General features: G+C 43.3%; 1 protein-coding gene across 1 annotated transcript in view; it reads right to left on the bottom strand.

Annotated features, from left to right (window-relative positions):
• LOC310798965 (E3 ubiquitin-protein ligase RNF123-like) overlaps positions 1 to 25,887 on the bottom strand; it is a gene marked incomplete at its 5' end in the record, with an annotated part of 386,065 nt that overhangs the window by 267,556 nt on the left and 92,622 nt on the right. The window contains 6 exons of the mRNA XM_083661528.1: positions 1,001 to 1,088; positions 5,955 to 6,042; positions 9,266 to 9,340; positions 15,917 to 16,094; positions 16,229 to 16,336; positions 17,328 to 17,411. Coding sequence (XP_083517654.1) covers positions 1,001 to 1,088; positions 5,955 to 6,042; positions 9,266 to 9,340; positions 15,917 to 16,094; positions 16,229 to 16,336; positions 17,328 to 17,411 — 621 coding nt within the window. The remainder of the gene's footprint in view (positions 1 to 1,000; positions 1,089 to 5,954; positions 6,043 to 9,265; positions 9,341 to 15,916; positions 16,095 to 16,228; positions 16,337 to 17,327; positions 17,412 to 25,887) is intronic.

Here is a 25,887-nt window from a genome sequence, read left to right as displayed (position 1 = left end):
ATGGGATCCCAGTAAAGACTGCTGTAAATAGCCCGGGGGTGAATAGCAGTCTGATGTTTCTTTAGGGCTCATATAATGACGATATGGGTAGAACACGGGAATAAAACTGTCTATTTACATGGAGGAAGAGCACGCTGCCATGTGGCCCCGACGGAGCGCATTCAAGGACTGGCTTGGAGTACTATTTCAATCACAACAATGCCTACGATGGTCCAAATCACTGCGGAGAACACTGGGTGAGTCGTCAGATAATAATTAATGTGAGGAGGGGGCTCCAGGTAAAAAAAAAACGAAATTCTCCCACAAGGGCCAGAAGAGGGGTCGACTGACCCCTAGTCATTTGAATGAGAGGCTGTGCATTTGCACCTCTTGTGTGGAGTCTCCCTGTCAATTCTATTCAAATGCGAAATTAATTCTATTCAAATGCTAAATGTACTGGCCGGGGAGAGGGGAGGTGTCTCTGCTATCATGGCAAATTTGTCCTCCACAAGGCCGGCAGCCCTTGTGCTCTTGTCATCAAAGCGTAGATAGCGCATGATATCGGTCTGATTTTGAAAATGTATGAACACAGGGTCGTACAACAGACATATTTAGGAAAAGTCAAGAAAGTAGGGATTTGGAACTCGATCGAGTGCAAAGATATATTTTATTTTAACTCACAGGGGTCACGTGGCCTCTTTGACGGCCCTTCTAGTGTTAAAGAGCATTGAGCCGTTTTCTCCACTCTCTGTTCCCAACCAGCCCATCTTCCATCCAACAGTTGTAAAGTGTTTTCCGATGTTGGTTGTTTTATTTATTTGCTGATGCAGTGGTTTGTGATGCAGTGGTTTATGATGCAGTGGTTTGTGATGCAGTGGTTTATGAGGGGTTGATGCAGTGGTTTGTGAGACCCTTTTAATTCCTGCTCCTGGTGTGTGTGTGTGTGTGTGTGTGTGTGTGTGTGTGTGTGTGTGTGTGTGTGTGTGTGTGTGTGTGTGTGTGTGTGTGTGTGTGTGCTCACCCTCCACAGTCTGACCAGGATCCAGTTGGTCTGAGCCCAGGGTCTCTGTTCATAAGGAGCCAGCAGGTTCCTCATCATGGCAACACGTCTGAAAACACACAAACAGACATCAGTACAAGTCACAATGGGCACTCGCTCACTGCCCACAAGGAGTCCATCCATCCCCTCCTTTCTTAGGAGCTGTATGTTCCCTTTTTCTGTCGGCACCCAGGAAAGTGTGTGCTCCTGAACTCATGTATGAATATACATACATACATACATACATACATACATACATACATACATACATACATACATACATACAGACGTACGTGCGTGTGTGTGTTTGTGTTGTGAGTGAAAACTATTGATTGATTGTTGATCATTATTGTCTGTGTTCAGTGTTGGTGAGTGGCCCTTCCCCATCTGAGAAATGCTGTGATTCCAAAAACCTCATTAAAAACATCATTAAGATCATTTCTGCTTGCTATGCTTCAAAGGCCTGTAGGCATGTGAGGGAGTGAAATAGATAACGTCCAGGTCTGCCTGACCAGAGTGAGAGTTGAATCCTCCTTTGTGAGCTGATGGAACTTTACAGCAGACTCCAGAGGGTGGGGGTCAGCCACTGCTCGTTAGAAGATATATGAGTTTGCTCTACTGCTCACTTCTTCTGAAACCTCCAGTGGGTTAGGGTTAGGGTGTGACTCTCTGTATACAGACGGACCATTTCTTGGAAATAAATCCTCCTTTGTTCATCTCAACGAGCGACTGATTATTGTTTCAAACAACAAGCATTTTTTGGCATTACAGTGTATGTGTGTGTGTATATATAAATATATATATGCATATATATATAGTAGTAAAATATGCCTTGTTAGCATATATATAATGCTAACAAGGCATATTTTACTAGTTGGTTTGACAACTGCAAAATAAAAAAATAAAAAATAAAATATATATATTTATATATATTAGGGCTGTCAGCGTTAACGCGTTACGCGCGCCGATCATAACGCGTTTTTTTTGTCAAGCCGTTCGGTTTCCTGTCTCCTGCTTGTGCAGGCAGGCATGGAAGAGAACGACAGCAATACGCTTTTAAATGGATCGTTTTACTTCCCAAATGGCACAGTGGATAAGTCAAGAGCCGTAGTTTGCACCTTGTGTAAAACGGAATTAAAATATCACCGAAGTACATCGAGTTTGAGGCGAGCGATCACCTGAAAGTAGCTAGCAGCCAGCTAGCAGCCAGCTAGCTAGCGTGAGACTCCTCACTCATTCTTCCTTCAGAGTCTCGGATGCGCGGGTCCTCTAACCACTGGGAGGTCGGCTCCAATGGCTTCACGTGATATACACGTTATCAATACACAGTTTCCAATACCGAGCCATTATTCACATGGAAGTGCCAAAGTTTTTAGCTCAGATACAGCCTTCTTCGGCTGTGTCATTTTGGGTTTCGACTGCTCCACAGCGCCGCCGCCGGAAGTATCGGTTTTGGAGTGTTTACAATTATTGTGCATTTATTTTCTATTCAAGATGCATTTTGTAGACATTTTGTGACCTCCTGTCTACATTGCACTTCTATTGAATTGAAAAATTCAATAGAAGAAAATTAAATCTAAAATTCAAGATCACAAAGTACATTTATTTGCATTAATTTGATTCCCAATCACGACACACTGGTAATAATTATTAATATCTAATAAAAAATGCTTTGCAATGCAAAATAATAGCATTTTAAACATGCGATACAAAGACGCGATTAATCGCGATTAATTATAGTTAATTGCACAATTAATCGCGATTAAGAAAATTAATCGTTTGACAGCCCTAATATATATATGTGTGTGTATATATATATATATATATATATATATATATATATATTTAATATTTTTTCTTTCTTTTGCAGTTTTTGCAGTCAAACCACCTAGTAAAATGTGCCTTGTTAGCATTTTTCTCAGGTGTTCCCAAATTTCTCAGCATTTATGTATCTGCTATATGTAATTGTACATTTGGTGGAGCCACTTCTGTAATGAAAGATCCTTCAGTGCTGAGGATGTGAAGAGACTGAATCACTGTGACGTTGTGTTAACAACAACAGGTACTTCCGGGGAGGTCACGTGGTACACCCACCCAAGATGGTCGCATAGGAGAAGAGGGGGGCTCAGCCAACTCGTTAATACTCTCAGAAAAATGTATAATATGATCGTATAGTATCGTTGGTCCTATGCATGGAGTTTGTGTGACGGAAGATGACTACAAACCATTATTTTACTTGCACCGAGGCTCAAAACCAGCGAAAGACCACTGAAAGCCGACCTGGAGCAACGACAAAGATGGCGGAGAAGGCTAACGATAGCGATGATATCCCTCCGGCTAATGTGGCTAGAGAGCTGCAGGGCATCAGAGCCATTCTTGAAAACCTGGCTAAAGACATGTCAGGGGTGAAAAAACCTACGCTGAACCCACAAGTTTCATTTATCCTTGCCTTGTCAACAGGCAAAGCTGTTCACACCACCCATGCGGGTGTCACGCCGAAGCCACGCCGAAGCCACGCTCACGCCACGCTCACGCCACGCTCAAGCGATCATTCAGTCTCTATCGTCGTCTTCTATCTCACTACACTGTGGTGTGATGTGTGTGTGTGTGTGTGTGTGTGTGTGTGTGTCTTCTATCTCACTACACTGTGGTGTGATGTGTGTGTGTGTCAGTGGCGAACCGTGCCTATCAGAACTGGGCCTTCTATTCAGTTAATAAAAAATAATAAATAACAAATACAAATAATTTATTAGGGGGAAATTATTTTCTTTTCAATTTTTTTTTCTTTTTTCTTTAATTTAATTTTTATTTTATTCTTGGGTATTCAGTGAATACCTAGAAGGCCCTGACGGTTCGCCACTGGTGTGTGTGTGTGTGTGTGTGTGTGTCTCTTCTATCTCACTACACTGTGGTGTGTGTGTGTGTGTGTGTGTGTGTGTCTTCTATCTCACTACACTGTGGTGTGATGTGTGTGCGTGTGTCTCTTCTATCTCACTACACTGTGGTGTGTGTGTGTCTCTTCTATCTCACTACACTGTGGTGTGTGTGTGTGTGTGTGTGTGTGTGTGTGTGTGTGTGATCTATCTCACTACACTGTGGTGTGTGTGTGTGTGTGTGTGTGTGTGTGTGTGTGTGTGTGTGGGTCTTCTATCTCACTACACTGTGGTGTGATGTGTGTGCGTGTGTGTGTGTGTCTCTTCTATCTCACTATACTGTGGTGTGTGTGTCTCTTCTATCTCACTACACTGTGGTGTGTGTGTGTGTGTGTCTTCTATCTCACTACACTGTGGTGTGATGTGTGTGCGTGTGTGTGTGTGTGTCTCTTCTATCTCACTACACTGTGGTGTGTGTGTCTCTTCTATCTCACTACACTGTGGTGTGTGTGTGTGTGTGTGTGTGTGTGTGTGTGTGTGTGTGTGTGTGTGTGTGTGTGTGTGTGTGTCTTCTATCTCACTACACTGTGGTGTGATGTGACAAAACCTAATGAAACACTTTGACTGGAAGAAGGCGCCCAAACATGGATTGGATGAGATAAAAGCAGCATCTATTGAATTTCAGAGTCATCTGGTGCCACATATCTTATATCCACTGTGTTAATACCTTTTAACTGCTTTACTAACAAATGTAACAGGTTTGAATTGATATTATGTATAAGAGAGTAGTGGTGGGATTTGACCCAACCAGATGTCAGAAGACAGAGAGACAGACAGACAAGAGAGAGAGAGAGAGAGACACAGACAGGCACAGAGAGAGAGAGAGAGAGAGAGAGAGAGAGAGAGAGAGAGAGAGACAAAATCTAGAGCAATACTCTTTCTCTCCGGGAGGCTTAATTAATTAAGTTTGCCACTAAACATTAATGGGACCACTGAGCCCAGAACATGAGAGAATAGACTACTTGCACAACTCCACTACTTCCTGAAATGAGTAGGGCATCTTGGTTTCCTGTCCTACACTATTGGATGAACTGATTAATGTCAGGTGTGCCTGATCACTGCTGTTGTGACTGCAGCAGTCAGGCACACCTGACATTAATCAGTTCATCCAATAGTGTAGGACAGGAAACCAAGATGCCCTACTCATTTCAGGAAGTAGTGGAGTTGTGCAAGTAGTCTATTCATAGCTTTCAAGGGGCGTTACGTAAGTACAAGGAACGCCCATTCTGGCGGTCAAAACTCAAAACAACAATGGCGCTGAACACTGACCAGACGCAGCTCCAGCAAAAAGCGGGCTTTTTTCCACCAGTTTACAGTCAGGAATATTTAGACCATCTATCAAGCGTTGAAAAAGAACGATATCTAAACAAACTGCACGTTTTGGGCACTTCAAACAAACCGAACTATCGTTAACGTTACTGTCCAACACATGGCAGTTCGGAGAAATTGTTTCACAACAAACTGCGTGCGGAGTGCGGACTCGTTTTTATAATGTTGTGGAGAGAGAGCACAGCCCTCGTCGCGTGTGAAGAGAGAGGGAGAACGGGTGAGACAGAAGCAAACTATTTTTTGCAGATCTCAAAAGCAGGTAAACCACTGTGGGATTAGTGAGACTATTGCTAAAAGAGAAGATACTGTAGTGATGCCTGTGCTGTCGTCCGCTCAAACAGTACTTAGCAGTACTGTTTGACCGTCAGGTGGGCGTTCCCGGCAGCACGTAACGCCCCTTGAAAGCTATGAATAGCATGACAACATCTAATGAGAAGACCCTGCCTATGCCTGTGAGTCCAGTGTTTTTCCTGTATAGAGGAATTGTTGGCGCCCCCTAAAGACCGGACCGATCATACTTACTGTACGTAGACACCACCCGCCCCCCTCCTCCCCCGCAAAAAATGACCGATTCTGTGCCAGGAAAAACCCTGGAGTATAAGCAATGACTGTCGAGCCTGTCCAATCAGAGAGCGTGGCTAATAACCAATGAGCAAAGGAGGCCAAGAACTCACTGTTCCTCTGGAATCCTCTCCACCGCCCTGAGGGATTGTGGGTAGCAGACGTAACTGGCCAGCGCCTGCATCAGAGAGTCTTTAATATCTGAGAGGGAGAGGGAGGAGAGAAGGTACAAGAAAGAAAAGAAAGGGACGAGACACACAGACTTTTATTTTTTCCTTTTTTTAGATTTTTCTCCCATTTTCTCCCCAATTGTACTTGGCCATTACTCCACCCCCTCTGCCGATCTTTACCTCAACACTACCCAGATGCCCCCTGGTGGTAGGCGAGTGCTTTTACCTCTACACTACCCAGATGCCCCCTGGTGGTAGGCGAGTGCTTTTACCTCTACACTACCCAGATGCCCCCTGGTGCTAGGCGAGTGCTTTTACCTCTACACTACCCAGATGCCCCCTGGTGGTAGGCGAGTGCTTTTACCTCTACACTACCCAGATGCCCCCTGGTGGTAGGCGAGTGCTTTTACCTCTACACTACCCAGATGCCCCCTGGTGGTAGGCGAGTGCTTTTACCTCTACACTACCCAGATGCCCCCTGGTGGTAGGCGAGTGCTTTAACCTCAACACTACCCAGATGCCCCCTGGTGGTAGGCGAGTGCTTTTACCTCTACACTACCCAGATGCCCCCTGGTGGTAGGCGAGTGCTTTAACCTCAACACTACCCAGATGCCCCCTAGTGGTAGGCAAGTGCTTTAACCTCAACACTACCCAGATGCCCCCTGGTGGTAGGCGAGTGCTTTTACCTCTACACTACCCAGATGCCCAGAGACAGACAGTTATGAGCCAAAAACACACACAGAGGCAAAGAAAAAAGAAGATAAGCAAATAAATTACTCAGAACCGGGGTTATTCAGAGTTGTGCTTTTTATATAAACTAGAACTAGTATCCACAGAACACTCCTCCACTCATGTGTGTATTGTATATATTTGATTTGATTGCACTTGCAACATTGTGATTGTCTTTAGTTATCTTTCCTACTTCTTTATCTCTGTATATTGACCTGACCGCTATTCATAGCTTTCAAGGGGCGTTACGTGCTGCCGGGAACGCCCACCTGGCGGTCAAAAAAAAACTTGTTCATTCCGTTGCCTGCGAGTCGACTCACGCTGTTTGTTCAGCCAAAGTGCCGCATAGCCTACCTGTTGTGCTATCGGTTGCACTAAACCGACGAGGAGACACGCCTGGCTTGTGTTTTACAGAATCCCGTCGGAGAAAGAAAGGAGAAGGTTGTGGATTTGTGCGACGTGGTTAAGTCGCTGGGCAGGGGGAAAAAAATTGCTTTTTTTTTCTACCATCAAAGTACACATGTCTTTGCTCTTTGCGGCCAACATTTCATCAAAGGTAAGCTCAAGTAACGTTAACAGGGTATTAATCATTATTGTAACGTTACTTGAGCTTACCTTTGATGAAATGTTGACCGCAAAGAGCAAAGACGTGTGTACTTTGATGGTAGAAAAAAAAGCAATTTTTTCCCCCCTGCCCAGCGACTGAACCACGTCGCACAAATCCACAACCTCCTCCTTTCTTTCTCCGACGGGATTCTGTAAAACACAAGCCAGGCGTGTCTCCTCGTCGGTTTAGTGCAACCGATAGCACAACAGGTAGGCTATGCGGCACTTTGGCTGAACAAACAGCGTGAGTCGACTCGCAGGCAACGGAATCAACAAGTTTTTTTTTGACCGCCAGGTGGGCGTTCCCGGCAGCACGTAACGCCCCTTGAAAGCTATGAATAGAGGGTATGCACACCCACTGGAACACGCCCCCTCAATCAGGAACGAGTGTCAAAATGAGTGTCAAATTCCTCCCTGAGCAGCAGGTGTCAGTTATCTAGGCTGATTACTGCATTCAAGCTCAGTCTTGCTGTGACTCAGTGGGCGTGACCCCACAGTGACTTCTACCTCTGTGACATCACATGCATACCCTCTATACAGACACTAAGACAAATTCCTCGTATATAACTTGCATACTGTGGCAATAAAAGTTATTTTGATTCTGATTCTGAGGACGACCGCACCGCGGATATATGCCTCCGCCAACAGGTGAGCGGTCGACATCCATGTCTGTCCAGACTTTGACGTTTGAGCCAAATGTGAAGAAATTCCGTCAAGGTGTTACTGAGATATGGCGTTACCGAGCTTGAAAATGGTGTTCGTGGGGTCACAGTAAACCTTGACCTTTGACCACCAAAATGGAATCAGTTCATCATTGAGTCCAAGTGGACGTTTGAGGCAAATTAGATGAAATTCTGTCAAGGCATTTGTGTGAAATCACGTTAACGAGCATGAAACGAGCGGTCGTGATGTCACAGTGACCTTGAACTTTGACCACCAAAATCTAATCAGTTCATCCTTGAGTCCAAGTGGACGTTTGAGTGATAAGAGACTATGCTCAAGTTGGAGGCATAGAGGCAGGAAATGCAATGCATAAAATATCTTTGTACGCAGACGACGTGATAGCATATATATCAGACCCAGTGAACACGGTACCAAAACTGATGGATTGTATAATACAATTTGGGCGCCTCTCTGGGTATAAGATAAATGTAAGCAAAACAGAGGCCTTATCTCTAAATGGACTCATCTCCTCTAACACGAAGGCATCGTTTCCATTTAAATGGCCCAAAAAATATTTTGGAACCACCATAACAGCTGACAGACAAATTGTATGAAGCCAACTACAAAAAGCTGATGGACAAAATTTGAATTGACCTTGATCGCTGGACCGTGTTGCCCCTCACACTGGTCAGAAGAATAGAGTCCATAATGGATGACTATTTTACCAAGACTATTGTTTCAATTCCAAACACTTCCTCTTACACCTCCAGAGTCTATGTTTACTCTGTTAGATCGCCCTATTTCTAGATTTATATGGCAAGGCAGACGCCCAAGAGTAAGATATAAAGTGTTACAACTGCCTAAACCTTTAGGAGGATGGGGGCTCCCGAATTTTAGAAACTATTGGTTGGCTTTACAACTAAGAGCAATGACTGTATGGATGGCAGACAAGATTGATACAAGGTGGCGTCGAGCAGGCGAAGATGGCGAGTTCTGCCTCCGGCTGAAGGGTAATTTTGTAGGCCTTAATTAGCACCGTATGCAGCATGTTGTAATATTGAATGTTGATGTATGCTTTTTCTTTTCTTTTCTTGTGTCTGAGCCTGTTTGTTTGTCTTGTTTTGTTTGTGTTCTGACAAAAAATTTATATAAAATATGAAAAAAAAAAATGAAAAAAAAGAAAGGCATATCCATCCAGGCTCCATCATTACAGCACACACTCAACATGAGTCTTTGAGTGTGGTTGTGTGTCTCACCTGTTCCGACAATGCGTGGGTCTGCAAAGTGCTTAGCGAGGATAGCAGCTAGTTGAGTCAGGGTTTCTTCGTAGCCTGAAGGTATTAAAAAAATCACACTCAGGTGCTGAAGTAAGCGGTGCAGACATCAGGTACTATGACAGGCACTAAGATAAGATCACAGTTAAGACTTCTTAGGTGACTGACTACATCTTAGGTGACTACATCTTCGGTGACTACAGCACAATGACCTGATGACATCACAGTCGAGCAGTTGAGTGACATCACTTCCAGTTGAGTGACATCACTTCGCACACACACACACACTTCCTTGTTGCCTCGATCCAAACTCAAATCCAGACCCAAATCTCGGGTGACATCACAGTTGAAACAATTGCAAATACATTAAACACACACACACACACACACACACACACACACACACACACACCTGACTGACATCACTTCCATCACAAATTGTGACTACGGTAATACTAATATAAGATCACAGTTGCTCGAGTGACATCACACTTTACTTGAGCAATCGCAAATGCATTCAATATTTGCTCGAGTGACATCACTGGTGACATCAGAACTGCTAATGCCATGCTAATCCCATGGAGTTTTTGGGAAAACCATGCCGGTTTTTTGCATGCAGTAGCCTATAAATGTGCTATTTTTGCCTTCTATTTGAATAGTTCTGCATACTTGGGTCCATTAAAAGTCTTGGAATGACATAATTCAATGAACCCAATTGTATTCATATGTGATGGATGGTGTTAGTCCCCTTAGCCATTTCATTGTAGTGAATCTTTTTCCCGAAAATGTATCAAATTACTTTTTTTTGTTAGTACATTGTGCCTTACATGTTTCTGTAGTATGTGTGTTGAGCCTGCCTTACATGTTTCTGTAGTATGTGTGTTGAGCCTGTACTTTAGCAATAAATTCATGCTAATCTAATCTGTGGTCTTTATTGGCCATAGTGATTTTTTATTTTTTACATGCAAATTGGAAGGAGGCCGGCACTTCAAGTGTGGTCACCCAGGGGGATCAATCACCTTGTATTAATCTGGGCCTGACTGTACTGTATGTCACTTTATTTTGTACAAATAATCATGAGAGCAGTGCCCTTTTTTTCACTTGAGCACCTGCCTGCAGTGGGTTCCATAATGACGCGTCTCTCTCGTCTTTCGCTCGCCCAGCTTCACGCATTACAGTATGTGCACTTTTTTTGTGGAAAAACAATGTCACATAAATTATTAATCAAACTACCGGTATACACTTGATATATCTTAAAACATGTTTGGAGGGGATCTTTTAACTTTAATCATCTTCAAATTATATTCATATGATGTGAGTTTCAGTTAGATTTGCACAGAAACAGCCGGTAGAAATAATTTTATAGTCTATTACAAATTCAGAGCATGTACTCTTTGTACTTTTACTTAAAGTGTAACTTACCGCCAAAATGTGAAAAATTGTTTTTTCCCCCCATGTGATTACTGTAGTTCATGCGGCGGGAGCCCTTCAAGAGCAATGCATCCATGGGTATTGCCTACTGTGGCTAATATTAGCCGCTAGTTAGTTATGTTACATGGCAGTAAAACGCCACTGAATGACCAAATTGATATAACTTTTAACCATTTCGAGTAACACTGTTTCCATACGGATCACCAGCGTTAGTTTGTTGTTTATAACGTGGCTATATTCATAACGGTTTCTTTGATATCTATCTCAGATACACTGAAAATACTGGGAGGCGGGCCAAAGCGTCTCTGTCGATGATTTGATTTGACAGTTCTGGGCACTGGCGTTGGCGTTGGCCAATCCTGGCGTGTTCCACCCCCAATCGATTGTGTTCTGGCACAAAGCGAGTGGGTTTCAGGACAAAACAGTCTCGAGCCATTTACGTTATCTTTAGAGCAATATTCCTGGAATGCAAGTTTAACTACACAGTTACATGTCCTCTGCATTCTACATCAAATGAAGACATTACCGGTTGTTTTATTTTGTATGTTACATACTTATTGGCCAAGTTATCTTAGTTTATGGGGGAGGAATTCTGCCAGCTAAAGAATCGAGTATAGGGGGCCATCTTGCCTGCAGAGTTTTCAAATCAAGTAGAATACCGTTTTGCAAGAAATCTGGGAAAACGGCATGCTGCTTGATTTGAAAAAACCTATGGGAAAAACCAAGAAGTGACCGTCCCCTCTTGTCTCACTATACTCTTTGGCTGTGCTCAGGCCAGGAATTTTTTTCCGGAAATCGACGCCATGACAGTTTACCCACCGCCTCGAAAATAAATTATACGAGAGCTACAATATCTTTTTCTAAATATCAACAACTAGCCAACGCTGGTGGCCTGTATGGAAACACCGTTGCTCAAAATGGTTGAAAGTTATATCAATTTGGTTATTCAGTGGCGAACTAGAAATTGACTCCCATTTGTGTGTATGTAGCGTGTCTAAGTATCGTTAAAAGAGCCTGGTGACGCGAGACTCGTTATCGCAGCACAGCAAAACAGTCAGGACAAACAGCTCTCAACACGCTCATGTAATCACAATTGGAGATTTCTCCACGTTATTCCCATGTCCAACTTGTCATATAGACCGCTATTTAGTCCCTTTTTCATTTTCGTTTCTCCCTTTTTCGTGATTCTTGTCAAAAGGTGTTGTACACCTCTGATTTTTCCTCTCGAGCGCGCAGAGCTGCATCGCGGCGGTAGAACATTCTCCCCCTCCCCCCTCCCCGGCTGGCGGCTGCTCACAGGCGAAACAACCTCCTGCCTCCTGCCAGTTCGGCTAGGACGCTCGCCCTCACAAAACAACAACAAACAAACAAAAATCGCTGGTGTGCGATTTTTCTGCACAATCAGTGTCTGAAATTGGATAGAGGATTGCGGGAATCCCGCATCTGTTTGCGCGAACTGCTGCATACGACTGGACAAGCCGCTTGTCACAGACAGGCGGGCAGAGCGTCAGTGCAGCAGCAGCAGCTCAGTAGCCTATAAGTCGGAGGTGAGTGTCACTTCACCTGCCTTCTCCTCCCCGTCAAAAGTGAACCAGGAAAATACATTTTAGGCTGTAGGCTGCTTTTGTCAAAAAGGGGCACAGAAGAGTCCTCCTCTCTCTCTTCTCTCTACACACAATCAAAGTGGTTGAGTGGTTCTCAATGTGGGGTCCGGTGACCACCAGTGGTCCTTGAGAGGATTCCAGGATTCTCTGTTATCTCTCAACCTAATATATATGGAATTCTGGACAAAATCATATCTAGGCTACATAAAAATAAAAAATAAATCAGATTTGCATCTAAGAGACCAAATCTCATCATATTAGGGGTGTCACGGTACATGTATTCGTCCCGTGAATTTACGGTACGACCCTCACGGTACCTCGTTTCACGGTACATGAAACGACACGACGAATACGTCAAATCCAGAAGCACCTAAATGCTGTTTGAACGGCATTGAATTTAATTTAATTAAACGCCACAGAAGAAGACACACCAAAACAACACAAGGGCCATAGAAATCCGCGTTCACAGAATGGGACGTTTTGTGGCGATAAGCTGTTTTGCAAATTCTGTCAACATCAAGCCAACGAGGTAAGCTTGCCAATGTAACGTTACGTAGCCGCGACAAAGTCCTTTATAGTTGCGCGTTGCGGCTAAAAGTTACATAACACTGACAAGGCTGTTAACTTGTAAACAAGCAACATACATCGCGTGGGATGAGTGATGCGGTCAAGCAGACATCTGCGGATGCAGACAGGCAAGCTGCGGTGAGGAAGAGGCGATGACTCCTTGTCATGTTCCAATAATCCATTAGATGACCGAACGTAATCATATTATGCTAAACAAAACTCACATCCAATAACGTTAAGGCGCTGACAGGGTTCTTTCCCGTACTTAACGGGGAAAGTGAAACCCACCCCGTTGTCTGTCAGACAGTGGGGGTATCTTTCAACAGGGGTAAAGAAGTTTTTCTTCTTCTGCCGTTTTATTCTTCTTCTGAACATGTAGGTATTTTGACGTTGACTAAAGAAACACTGCCGCCTAGTGGCCGCTTTTAGATAGGATTCCAAATTAGTGCTTACATCAAACGCAAATGCTACATAAAACAAATACAACAGGGGGAGGGGTTGGTGGGAGTATTAGGCTACTCCACACATGCGCTCGGTTTACAAACTTGTGTACAATAAAGATTTAAAGTGGGGGGAAATGCCTTTGCCCTGTCAAACAGCTGGAATACAGACATCTGAGAGGGAGGCGCACCCCACACTTTGAAAATCACTGCTCTAGAGTAAAACCTTTTTGTGTGGATTGCCTAGATCTTATTAAATAGTGGACATTTATTCATTCCCACATATTAGACACTATTTCTGATGGTAAAAATAGCGTAAAAAGCAGGATTCAGACATATTCAAAGGGAAAAAAACAGAATTTGGGATTTGTTGCTTTTTTCCCCATTTTCGTACCGTGCCGTATTCGTACCGAACCGTGACCCCAAAACCGAGGTACGTACCGAACCGTGACTTTTGTGTACCGTGACACCCCTACATCATATGGGGGTCCATTGCCCCAATGTGAACTAAATTAGGGCTCCTTAGTGTTTTTCCATCTTGCCTAGTTGTATAGGCTTCTCGAGATGCACCGAGATGCATGTGCTAACCCCACTGTGACGTCAGGATGTACCAAATATCCCATTCATTTTAGGGCACAAAAGAAAGCAGTGTTCAACCCATAGAGGGAACTTATGCGGCTGAAAATGATACAAATGGTACAATGGTAACAGTCTGGTCTCAAATGTGGAAATTTTGACCAGAATTCTTCACACACCACCCCCAAAGTCATATATATTGGTTAAAAGCTGAAAAAAGTGTTTTGGGGGTAAGTTACACTTTAAGGAAACAAGTTGACACAGTACTTTTTTTTACACAAGTAACTGTACTTCTCCTTAAAGTGTAACTAACCTCCAAAACACTTTTTTTCAGCTTTTAACCAATATATATGACTTTGGGGGTGATGTGTGAAGAATTCTGGTCAAAATTTCCACATTTGACACCAAACTGTTGCCATTTTACCATTTGTATCATTTTTCAGCAGCATACCTGGCATAAGCGCCCTCTTAGGGTCAAACACTGCTTTTTTTTTTTTTCTCAAATGAATGGGATATTTGACACGTCATGACGTCACGGTGACCCAAAGACTATGGGATTTCAAGATAATTACTCCCCTACCCCCCCTGTACCCTTTCGGCTCCTCAGAACTCCAAGCCTATTTCTATTGAAGTTTGCTCTTAAAATACTGAACCAAACGTCGTCAAAGTTGGCACATGTCTTAATTATAGTTAGTTTCCCGCTGAATGTGTCATTACTTTATTGATATCTTACCTGGATAAGCTCGAATGATGATGTTTATATTATCAGTCCGAGTTGCAAGCACTGTCTCCAGCCCAGGCAGGCGGGAGAGAGTCGTACTGTAACATGGACGAGCCCCAAGCTCCGCGGGCGCGCGCAGCAGGCCAGCAGCAGCTGGGCTCTCTGTGCTCTGAGAGCAGTCTGATATTTCCGCAAACAAATATGGTTGCAGTTTAGCGCACATGTAAAATATAACGCTATACTACGACGTGACAACGTGACAAAGCTTCTCTAAACACATCGGCTACTATATTTCCCTGCATCCCTCCTACTGAGATTATATCGGTATTGATTTTGGACAGACTGAATGCGCGGAGGAGGAGGAGGAGAGATCTGCAGCTATGCCCTGAGTAGCCCTGAGAGACACTCGCCTCGCTCCGACTACTGTGCCCGTCTGTGAAAAGCGTCCTGTCCAGTCGCACCTTCGCAAACAGATGCGGGATTCCCTCAATCCTGTACCCAATCTCAGACTGTATTCTCTAAATCGCACACCAGCTATTTCTGTCTGTGTTTGTTTGTTGCTCCGTGAGGTTACGAGCGCCCCATGCATGCAGCAGGCTGTTTCGCCAGCCTGGGTCTGGCAGGAGGGACGAGGCGCAGCCTGCCCTGCACTGCGCTGAGAGGAAAACTTTTGCACAACTTTTAACAAGAATCACGAAAAGCCCCCAAACTAAAATGAAAAAGGGACTATATGGCAACTTGGACGAGGGAATGACGTAGAGAAATCTCGCATTGTGTTACCCCAGAACGGGGGGTTTGTTGTATTGTGCGGTGTGCTGCTGTAACGAGCCCACGTCACTTTGCTCTCGTAACGTAGTTTTGACACACTGCCATAGAGATACATGCAGAAAAATAATTAAATTTCTAGTTCGCCACTGAATTACCAAATTGATATATTTTTCAACCATTTTCAGATTTTCTGTTTCCATACAGACCAACAGCGTTGGCTAGTTGTTGATATTTATAAAGATATGGCCCCTCTCAAATAAATTATTTTTGAGGCAGTAGGCAAACTGTAATGGCGTCGATTTCCGAAAAAGAATCTTGACTTCAACACAGCCAAAGAGTCCAGTATAGACAAGAGCATATGTCATTTCTTGGTTTTTTCCATAGGTATTTTCAAATCACTGTTCTAATACATATCTAGGGGGTTAGTCCCCCTTTAAGTAAAGAATGTGGGTACTTTTTCCCATCTCTGCTAGTTATACAGACAGATAGGGTTATTAGTGATAATAAGTACATAGTTACTCTATACCTGGTAGTTCTTCCATACTGTTTGCAGGGCTGAAGTAGTTCTTGAGTGCGCTGTATGCATTCATGGCTACATTGAGGTAGAACTCTGGAGCAAAGGCAAACAAGGAGCCGGTGTTGTCCGCATGTTCAATGGTCCGGATACACACACGGAGCAACCAGTACACATCCAACATCTTCTCCTACAGAGAGAAAGACGTAGATAGACATAGATGGAAACAGAAATACACCAAGGAAGAGCAAGGGATCAAGTGATACAGCGACAGCATGTAAAGACGTACACATAAGTACACCAACACATACATTCCTAAATCACCTTTGAGTAGATGGTGGCGTTGATCCAGGCCAGTCTCCTACTGAGGTGGTTGAGCTTCTCAGCAAAAACCTTCTGACTTTTCTGGAGCTCGTCCAGAATGTCTGGTCTCTGGGGGAACAATGGAAAGCCATAGTGTACAAAGTGTACAGTCTTTTTTTCCTCCCATTTTCACCCCAATACTTGGCCACTTCCCCCTGCTGTCCAGATCATTGCTCTGCTGATCTGGGGAGAGTTGTAGAGCACATGCTTCCTCTGATACATGTACAGTCACCTGCCATGAGGAGGACGTAGCACGAGGGAAGATCACACTACTCCCCCCAGTTCCCCTCCCACCAGAACAGGCCGACCAGAGGCAGCATTAGTGCGGCGACCAGGCCTCATACCCCATCGGCTTCCCACCCGCAGACACAGCCAATTGTGTCTGACTGACCGAGCCGGAAGTACCGCTGTGACTGCCGGGAATTGAACTCGGCTCTCCGCAGTGGTAGGCGAGTGCTTTTACCCCTTACATGTTAGAGATAGAGATTCTGGCACACATCCCAAGTTGTTTGCAGGGGTCATATTAGTCTATAACAGTTTAACAGGGGTCATATTAGTCTATAACTGTTGAGATATTCTCTCCTAAATGAAGCGCATACATATCTGAGGCAGGTCCTAGACTATCTACACTACCCAGATGCCCCATTAGTGTACAGTCTTGATATGGCTGTTTTATTGAGGGCCTTACACATCATATAGGTAAAGAACACATGCTACATGCATCCAGGCGATCTCTATGCCTGTTACTGTAGGATAACAAAGTCCCTATGTTTGTTTGTTTTTTAATCTGAAGACAGGAAAATGTGTGGAAGTCGATATATCTGTAATCATAAAAGATTAGCATAAAACAAACAAATAAATAAATAAATTCTACCATTCTTCCCTCCATTTTATTCATCAATTCATGCAAGTATTAGTGAATATCGATGTATCCAACATTAGATAGTACTTTCACTGATAACGATAAATGTGATAAAGTGCCACTGAGCAAGGCACTTAACTCCAAGAAATCCCAAAGAAAGAGCATTATAACAAGCAAAGAAAATAATATTGAGCTCACTCTTGCAGGGCATCGTGCTATCTTCTCCTCCGTGTCCTTCAGTGCCACAGCGTACTCATGGACATCATCTGACACCACTACCATCTGGGAGGGCAAAGAGAGACACAGGCCACATTTATACAACGCTCTGCATAAACAGCATGTGTTGCGTCGTGGCCTTTGGTTCCGCGTTTATACGGTACAACAGCGTTGTGGTAACGATCTGCATGTCGACCGGAGCCACAAATGTAAGTCAGTAATGCTGATGAGTGTTGGGCAAGTTACTTCCAAAATGTAATATACTACACATTACTAGTTACTTTCATTTCATTTTAAAGTAATAAGTTACCTTACAATAGAGTAACTGTGTAGAGTAACTCGTTACTTATTACACTACTTTTGCATTACTTTCACCAAAATAACAGCAGTAGCAGAATGACATCGCCGCCCTGGAACATCCCGACAAATAATTTAAACCGTTTTGAAGTCAGAGTAAATTGTCGAAAATTCTAAATGTTATCCTTTTTCTTTGTTATTGTCGTCTATGGTTATTTGTATAAAAACACACAATTTGATTAGGAAATAATTGTATCTTCATTTAAATATATATATATGCTTTGATAAAAAGAAATGTAACTCAATTTGTAACTTGTGTTACTTGACAAAGTAACTGGTATATTACTCTCCCATACGCTCTCTCCTCCCCCACATTTCCCATTCTCTCCCCACCTCCTCCCTCCCCCTGCTCTCTTCTCCCCCACACACCCCCCCCACTCCCCCTTCCCCTCTCCTGCTCTCTCCTCTTGCTCCTTCCCCACCTCCTATACTCTCCAACATTTCCCATTCCCTCCCCACCCCATCACTCTCTCACACTCCCCCTGCTCTCCTCCCTTCTCCTGCTCTCTCCTCTGCTCTATCCTATATTTCTATATTTTCTATATTTCTCTATCAATTGTTCAAAGTGTTATCTTTATTCTGTAATTTGCTACTGTTAGGTCAGCTAGAATTAGCTAGACAGATTCTCTGTGAAGCCCTCTGAGACATGCTTGTGAATTAGGGCTATATAAATAAACTTGACTTGACTTGACTGAAATCCTATTAGTAATAAGTTGCTGAGTTACTGCTAAAAGTAATATATTACATGTAATATGTTACTTTTGCAATAAGTTACCCCCAACACTGATGCAAATACACTGCTACAGATTGAGTGCTGGCCCAAGCCTTTATGGGGCCCTAAGCAGAATTTGATTTGCGGGCCCCCACCACCTAGGTGCTGCCAAAACTATTGACTATTATCAATGCTTGATCACTCGTACATGTCAATCTAACACATAGTTGTTTTGCCGTGTGTGTGTGTGTGTGTGTGTGTGTGTGTGTGTGTGCGTGCGTGCGTGTGTGTGTATCGCCCAGGCGCCTATCTGTAATGGAAACCTACCATGAATGTGACACCAGCTCTGACAGAGGTATGGGAATTGATTAAAACACTAAGATTAACTAGCCAGTCTGTACACAATATTGTGTTTTTGTAATATTGACATAATATAATAAATTATATTGCGAGAAAAAAATCAAATGCTCTTGGGGCCCTAAGCAGGTGCTTAGTTTGCTTATGCCTAGGGCTGGCCTTAAAGAATAAAAACTCAGTAAAGTCCTTTAAAAAATACCTTGCGTTATCATGAGAGTGGCCTTATTGTCGATGATATTGCCTTGGTGATGTGTGTGCAAAGCGTGTATAGCCTATAATTGATTATTTGCAACAATGAAATTTTGTAGCCTATATGCGTCTGGTCTGTGTAAGACTTCAGCACACTGCCTGGAGCACTATATTAGGTGGACCCCCGACGGGGTAGGCTATTTTGCACACTGAGACCCCTCCATCTCCGGGAACCTCTAACCATCTCCCAACTCCCTTATAACCTATTTATTAAATTTCAAAACCCACCAAAACGGTGGACTTCAAAACTGTGGACAAACGTTACTATTTCACAATTTTCTGAGACTGGGCTGTGTGTGTTGGTTATTCACACAACCGCAAGAGGTCGCTTAACTTTAAAACTTGATTTTAGGTCATATGTACTCTTGTTGGAGGACCGCCTGCTTTAAAGATATGCTAATTGCTCATAAGTTTCAAAGCAGCTGTTTGTTACAAGCCTGTCGCTTGTCTGGTTTCACTTTTGAATCAGAACAAAGGGGTCGTTAATTTGAAACGTAGACAAAGCAACAGCCCGTTCTTGGTAAGGTTCAGATGCTGGAAAATGAAACATTCTGTTTTTGATACATGAACATGACACATTACAAACGGCTTTGAATCAACCTCAAGTCTGCCTGCATAGTTATCAGCTAACAGGCTGGCCATATTATAGTATGAGCACTTTTGCTAATGTAAATGTTCTCAGTAATCTTACTGGTCACTTGGCACAAGGTTGGGGTGCTCTGTTACTCAACTCTTACTGGAGTGAGTGGAACATTCTCTAACCTTGGGAGGGAGCTGGATTCGTGCGAGATTGCAATCACACGGCAAATCAATTTTGCCACGCTCCAATCTATTGGTTTGAATCTGAACCATCAGTGGTTCACACCAATCCGCTTCCAGAGGCAGCTACTGTATGGGCAGGCTTTGGTGTGACACCAGTGAGAGCAAGCCCGTGATAGACAGATGGTTCATCCAATCACCTGCCAGCTATTTTTCGAAAGTGGCTGGCCCTTTGAAACGGTTTCCCCAAGCGGCTCTTTCCAAGTAAGTAAGTAAGTAAATGTTATTTGTATAGCACTTCTCACAGAGAAAACTCACAAAGTGCTTCACAGGATTAAAATACAAAACAACCAACCAACCAATGCTTGTTGTGTCTCTTGTTGTTTTTGCACTCATATGCCCTGTTATATTTGTACTATGTTGTAAACGGAGTCCACAGCACAAGAATTTCACACGTGATACTTGTACCACGGAGTGACAATAAAAATCTTGAATCTTGAATCTTGAATTAATCAATCAATACAGGTAACAGTAAAATACAAAAGACACAGGACTACAGGGGCAGACAACTAAAAACGCCTGTCTAAACAGCAGATTTTTAGCTGCAGTTTAAATGTCCACAGAAGACGCAACTATCAGGTCGTGAGGAAGAGTCTTCCACAACCTAGGAGTTACAGACTCAAAGGCTCGGTCATCTTTGGTTTTGAGCCTGGTGCGGGGAACAACTAATAGGCTCTGGTCAGCAGACCTCAGTGGCCTGCTGGGAACGTGAGAGTGGAGCAGATCATGCAGATATGCAGGTGCTTGACCATGCAGGGCTCTATATGTGAGCAGAAGAACAATCTGTACTTCTGTTTTATCAGCATTTAGCTGAAGAACGTTACTCGCCATCCAGTCGCAGATAAACAATCATGCAATATATTAAAACCATCAATACTTAGTGTCAGGATTAAAGGAAAAATACAGTTGAATATCGTCAGCATAACAATGGTAAGAGATCCCTTTAAATTGACTAATTATGAGTCCAAGAGGAACCATGTACAGAGCGAACAGAATTGGACCCATTATGGAACCCTGGGGCACCCCACAGGATAATGGAGTGCACTCAGACATGTGAGGGCCCACAGCCACAGTGAAACTCCTCCTCCGTCTGAGAGAGAAGAGAAAAACCCAGATGGCTATGTGACAACAAACCATTTGGCAGCGTCAGGGTACAATTTCTCACCACTCCTGTGTTGGCCAAGTAAAGACTGTATGAACAGGATCACGCAATGACTGACCAATCACCCGTCCAACAGGGTTTATTTCCACCCCAATAAGAGCTCTTTGCAATGTGAGCAGACTGTAGACCTTTGAGCTGAAGGTCAGGCTCTGCATATATGAATCAAATATTCAACATTAACCTTTGTGTTTGTAACCAGGCAGATGCTCACTTGGTGTAGGTAAAATATATTGGTCCATGAACGAGAGATGGGGACTTGGACTTGAGACTTGGACTTGAGTCGCACTTAAGTCACACACACAGTGACTTGAGACTTGACTTGAGACTCTCAACGACTTGAGAACAATCCTTATTTTTCTTTATTTTATCTTTTATTTTTTGGTGCATTAACTCATTGAGTGCCAATGACGACTTTAGTCGTCAATTCGGATAGTAACGTTGAGTGCCAATGACGACTAAAGTCGTCAATTGCGTTTTTTGACGGTGGGACGTGGATCAAAGCCAGATCCATCTCCTGTAAAATTTTGGGGCATGTTGAATGTGTATAACCTATTTTACCGACCCATTAGGTGGCGACAGTGCTCTCCAGATTAGAGAAAGGCGAGGAAAAAAGAGAGAAGAAGTAATGGGGAAACGGAAATCGCATCGATATGCATGAAGCATAACATTAGCTGTGCCTGTGAACAGCAGTCAATCTGCTGCCACAATTGAGCCCCTCCATCTCCGCTGCGATAGCCCCTCCATATGATTTAGTTGCCGACACCAGCATCTTTCTGAAAAGTTACATTATTCTCAGCTGGGAGCCGGTGACACGCTGTGAAAAAGCGGGGGGATGCAGCGCACTTTTCAGTGCAGACAGAGCAAACGCAGAGCAAACAGCAGAGCCCCAGAGACACTCCCACGGAGGAGGAGGAGGAGGGGGGTGGGGCACGCAGGGCAGTATACAACCATTGACAGTAAACACAGACCCAGACAGCAGCAGGCTCGATAGACAGAGAGACAGGCAAACAAGCTAGAATATCTGATGCCCACCAGCAGTAAATCAAGACGAGCAAGAAGGTGTAGGGTCTGCGCACGCAGGGGCCAGCGCTGCTGGTTGCAGCTAAAAAATATTATTTGGCCAAACAAAATTCCTTTGTTTTCACTGTTTTATTGAAGGAAATTATTTTTGAGGTGTCATTACATCAGAAAATATTAGCTTCAGAGTCAATGATGTGCTTGAAATGCTTCATTTCACAAAAGGCGGCATATCTCAGCTTCTAAATTGAAACGTGTGTTTTTGCTAAAATCAACCTATCTTCTCCGGCTGATAACTAAAGAACGGAAAATGATATCAATAAACTTTTTTTTACAGATGATAGAAGAGAGTCTCATCGTTCTTTGTGCGTGTTCGGTGTTTACATAGTAATATCACACAATATTCTGTGGGCCTTGAGAAATCACTGAAAACGCTCTGAAACTCTGGCACTGGGAGCGTCCGTTCTCCAAAAGTGGCTGGCACTCAATGAGTTAACATGAAGGAAATGTCCACTAATGTCATCTTTAATCATTGCTGCTACTGTATTCTAATAGATAAGGAGTGAGGATAATACAGTACATGCTTTGAATTCCTTAGTTTTAGCTATGCAGTGTTCTAAGCAGAGCGGATGGCATGCAGCAGATGATAGAACGCTCATCCATAGGGACTTGAGACTTGCCCCTCAAAAAGTTGAGACTTGACTTGGACTTAAAAATGACTTGTGAGCATCTCTGCCATGAACACAACCTAGTCGTACTAGACATATCTTTACTAGACATATCTTTACTAGACATATCTTGAATCTAGACATATCTTTGTATGTGATCACAACGGTGAGGAAATTACACAATCACAAAAGACTACCATTTAAAGGCAGAATCTCTAATGCACTTAGTGCACTTCTTGACGGCCCGCACTTCTTTTGTTGAATGGGATGGTGTCTATTTGACTAAGCCACTTCAGATCTCTAATTATTTTAATGATTCCTTTGTCAACATAGGGCCCTATCTTGGTACAGGCGATATCCCCTATTTGCGCTTGCACACCTGTTTGCGCGTGCCTTAAGGCAGGGAAAATTGCAGTCCGCCTTGCGTTACTGTCCAGGTGTTATGCCGAGTTTTGCACCCCCGCCCGGCAGCAGCTAAACGCATCCCCACCTCATGGGAGCATATTGTAATGATTTATACAGAAATGTAACTGTTTTAAAAGTGATATAATTGTCTGGGTAGACGTGACCTCCCTGTTTTCTAAGTTAAAACAGCCCTGAAATATGTTGGGGATGCAATTCTCAGTGGGGATGCGTAAACGTTCACTGCACGTGCTGCAGGCGCAAATTAGAGCCGTGACAAATCATCTGCGCCCCCAAAATGCCAGCGCAAACGGGATTTGGGCGGTCTTGAATGAGTACCAGAATTATTCCCAGGTTTGGCCAGGCAATGCCTGGGCGTTAAATCAATAAAACCAATCGATTCCTGTCTCGCAATGGCTGTTTGCGCGAGGCATGCAATGTGCTGTAATTCTCTCCATGCGTAATAGAGTGGACTCACTCGTGCCAAGGGGGGAGAGAGATGGAGAGAGCTTGTTGACAGATCGTCTGTGGTGCCAACGACCCTCCGGGTTATGGGATAGGTGAAGTTGAATAGCTATGTCCATTGTCCAACAAGTTTTCTCAATTCATTTCCCTCTTTGTGATGTGATAACAGTTTCTCAGTGAGTTATAGTTGATTGGCTCACTGAATTATCTGCTAATACCAATCAAAGTACGTTCTTTGTTTTACCCCCTGCACTGTCCGCTACATAAACAACTCTCTTCTTCTGACGTACTTTTGTATTTCGCGACGTGACCGCCGGAAGTGTTAACACGACCCACTGCCGCGTATGAACATAAGGTGAATGTAGTATAATAGGCCTATTCAGTGTGCGCACCTGGTGTAGTAGAAGTAATAATGATAATAATAATAATAATAAATTTGTGTAATTTCGTTTTCTAAACAAATCTTAGTTATTTTTTGTTTTTATAATGCATTTGCACTGAAGGGATTTATTTAAATATTTGTGAACTTTCATTTTCATATATATTTTTCAGTTATTGTTCATATTGTGCTTAATTTATTAATTAAAAGTGTTATTGATAATGAAGTAGCCTATGCCTCTCATTCATGTTCATTCAGGGATACTATGATGACAGTGGTTTGGGGCCCCCACTCTAAGATTTTGCATGGGGCCCCAAAAGGCTTGCACACACACTTGCAAGACTTTAATTTTTTAAAACGCTTGTAGAGAAAGCAGATGCACGAAGCGAAATGTGGAAGTATTTTGCTTACGTTGCCGACAGCGAAGGCAAGCCCCTGGACACATCAAACGAAGCCAGTCTGTAAAAAGTGCTTCAACGTGACGCAGGTGAACGGATAAACATTGAACCAGGCTATTTCTCTCAGACAGGGATCCCAACTTCTTCAAAGATTTCAGTTCAAAGACTGGTTAGCGAATGTGAAGGATACAACATACATGCCCTCTTAAGTCAAACGAGTGTGATTTATTGTGTGACAAGCGAACTTATTTCACCATCGGAGTTCACATACACTCACACATACAATACAATTTTAGTCCGCAGCCTGACGGTGGTTTCTGGGACACCCTATTGAGGCTCTTACTCTGAAGATATATTTTTGTATATATTTACTGTCTTGCAGACCTTGCTACATTGTATTATATGTTTCTAAATTACCTTTTACCTGTTGTTTTCTTTTCTCTTTTCTTATGTGAGGCATATTTTTATGATACCTTTTTTTGTATATTCTATTCATGTATTATATCGGCTGTAATGTATATTTTCTGTGTATTCTATTTCTATTGATTGTTTGTTATGTAATGTATATTGCTGCTTGGACCCCAGGAAGGCTAGCTGGAGTCTTGGCGTCAGCTAATGGCGATCCGTTCCAATACAAGTGCCAACAATAGACAGCAGCAGCAGGGGGTTTTAGTGTTTCCAAAAGCTGTTTAAGGTTTGTTTACACTGGTAAAATGTAGTCTTTATTTTGAGTTACAACAGATTAGAACAATTATGTTTACATGCACATCTCAAATCTGGATATACAGATAACTTTCAGTGATCAGAAACTCACCAACCATGCTCGTACTGTACTTATTGACTGGAAAAGACTCAACACTCCACTTGAGACCTCCCTTAAGCTCTTTGTAATGACAGATCTATGGAGCCAGCAATCAGGAGATGGGGACTGATCTTTTCACCCAGGTCTTTATTACTGAAGTCCCACTGACATTTAGACTTATGAGTTTTACTGCCATGGGTGGCAGCAGCTGACGAGGTAGAGCTGTCGGCTGGGAATCGGAAGGTTCCCGGTTCGAAGCTGCCACTGAACCCCTAACTGCTCCCGACAAGCAGTCGGCGCCTTGCATGGCTGCCTCCGCTGCCGGTGTGTGAATGTGAGTGTGAATGAGTGAAGGTGAGGTATTCATGTAAAAGTGCTTTGGGTAGTCGATAGACTACTGTATATAAAATGCATTTTATAAATACAGTCTATTTACCTTTTTTTTTTTTACCATGAAGGTAAGGTAGGTAAGGACAACCGCTTTTGTTTTCTCTCCACTGTGTTGAACTGTGTATCTGTGGGTTCTGGATGTAGACTGACATAATATAGACAAGCAGGCGGACAGAAAGACACACCCCACAAACACACACCTTGATATAGACAAGCAGGCGAACAGAAAGACACACCCCACAAACACACACCTTGATATAGACAAGCAGGCGGACAGAAAGACACACCCCACAAACACACACCTTGATATAGACAAGCAGGCGGACAGAAAGACACACCCCACAAACACACACCTTGATATAGAC

The sequence above is a fragment of the Poromitra crassiceps genome (assembly GCF_964638095.1).
Source record: "Poromitra crassiceps genome assembly, chromosome: 27".
In the NCBI taxonomy this organism is placed as follows: Eukaryota; Metazoa; Chordata; class Actinopteri; order Beryciformes; family Melamphaidae; genus Poromitra; species Poromitra crassiceps.
Note: the sequence above shows the minus strand (reverse complement) of the source record. Positions and strands in the feature narration are given on the sequence as shown.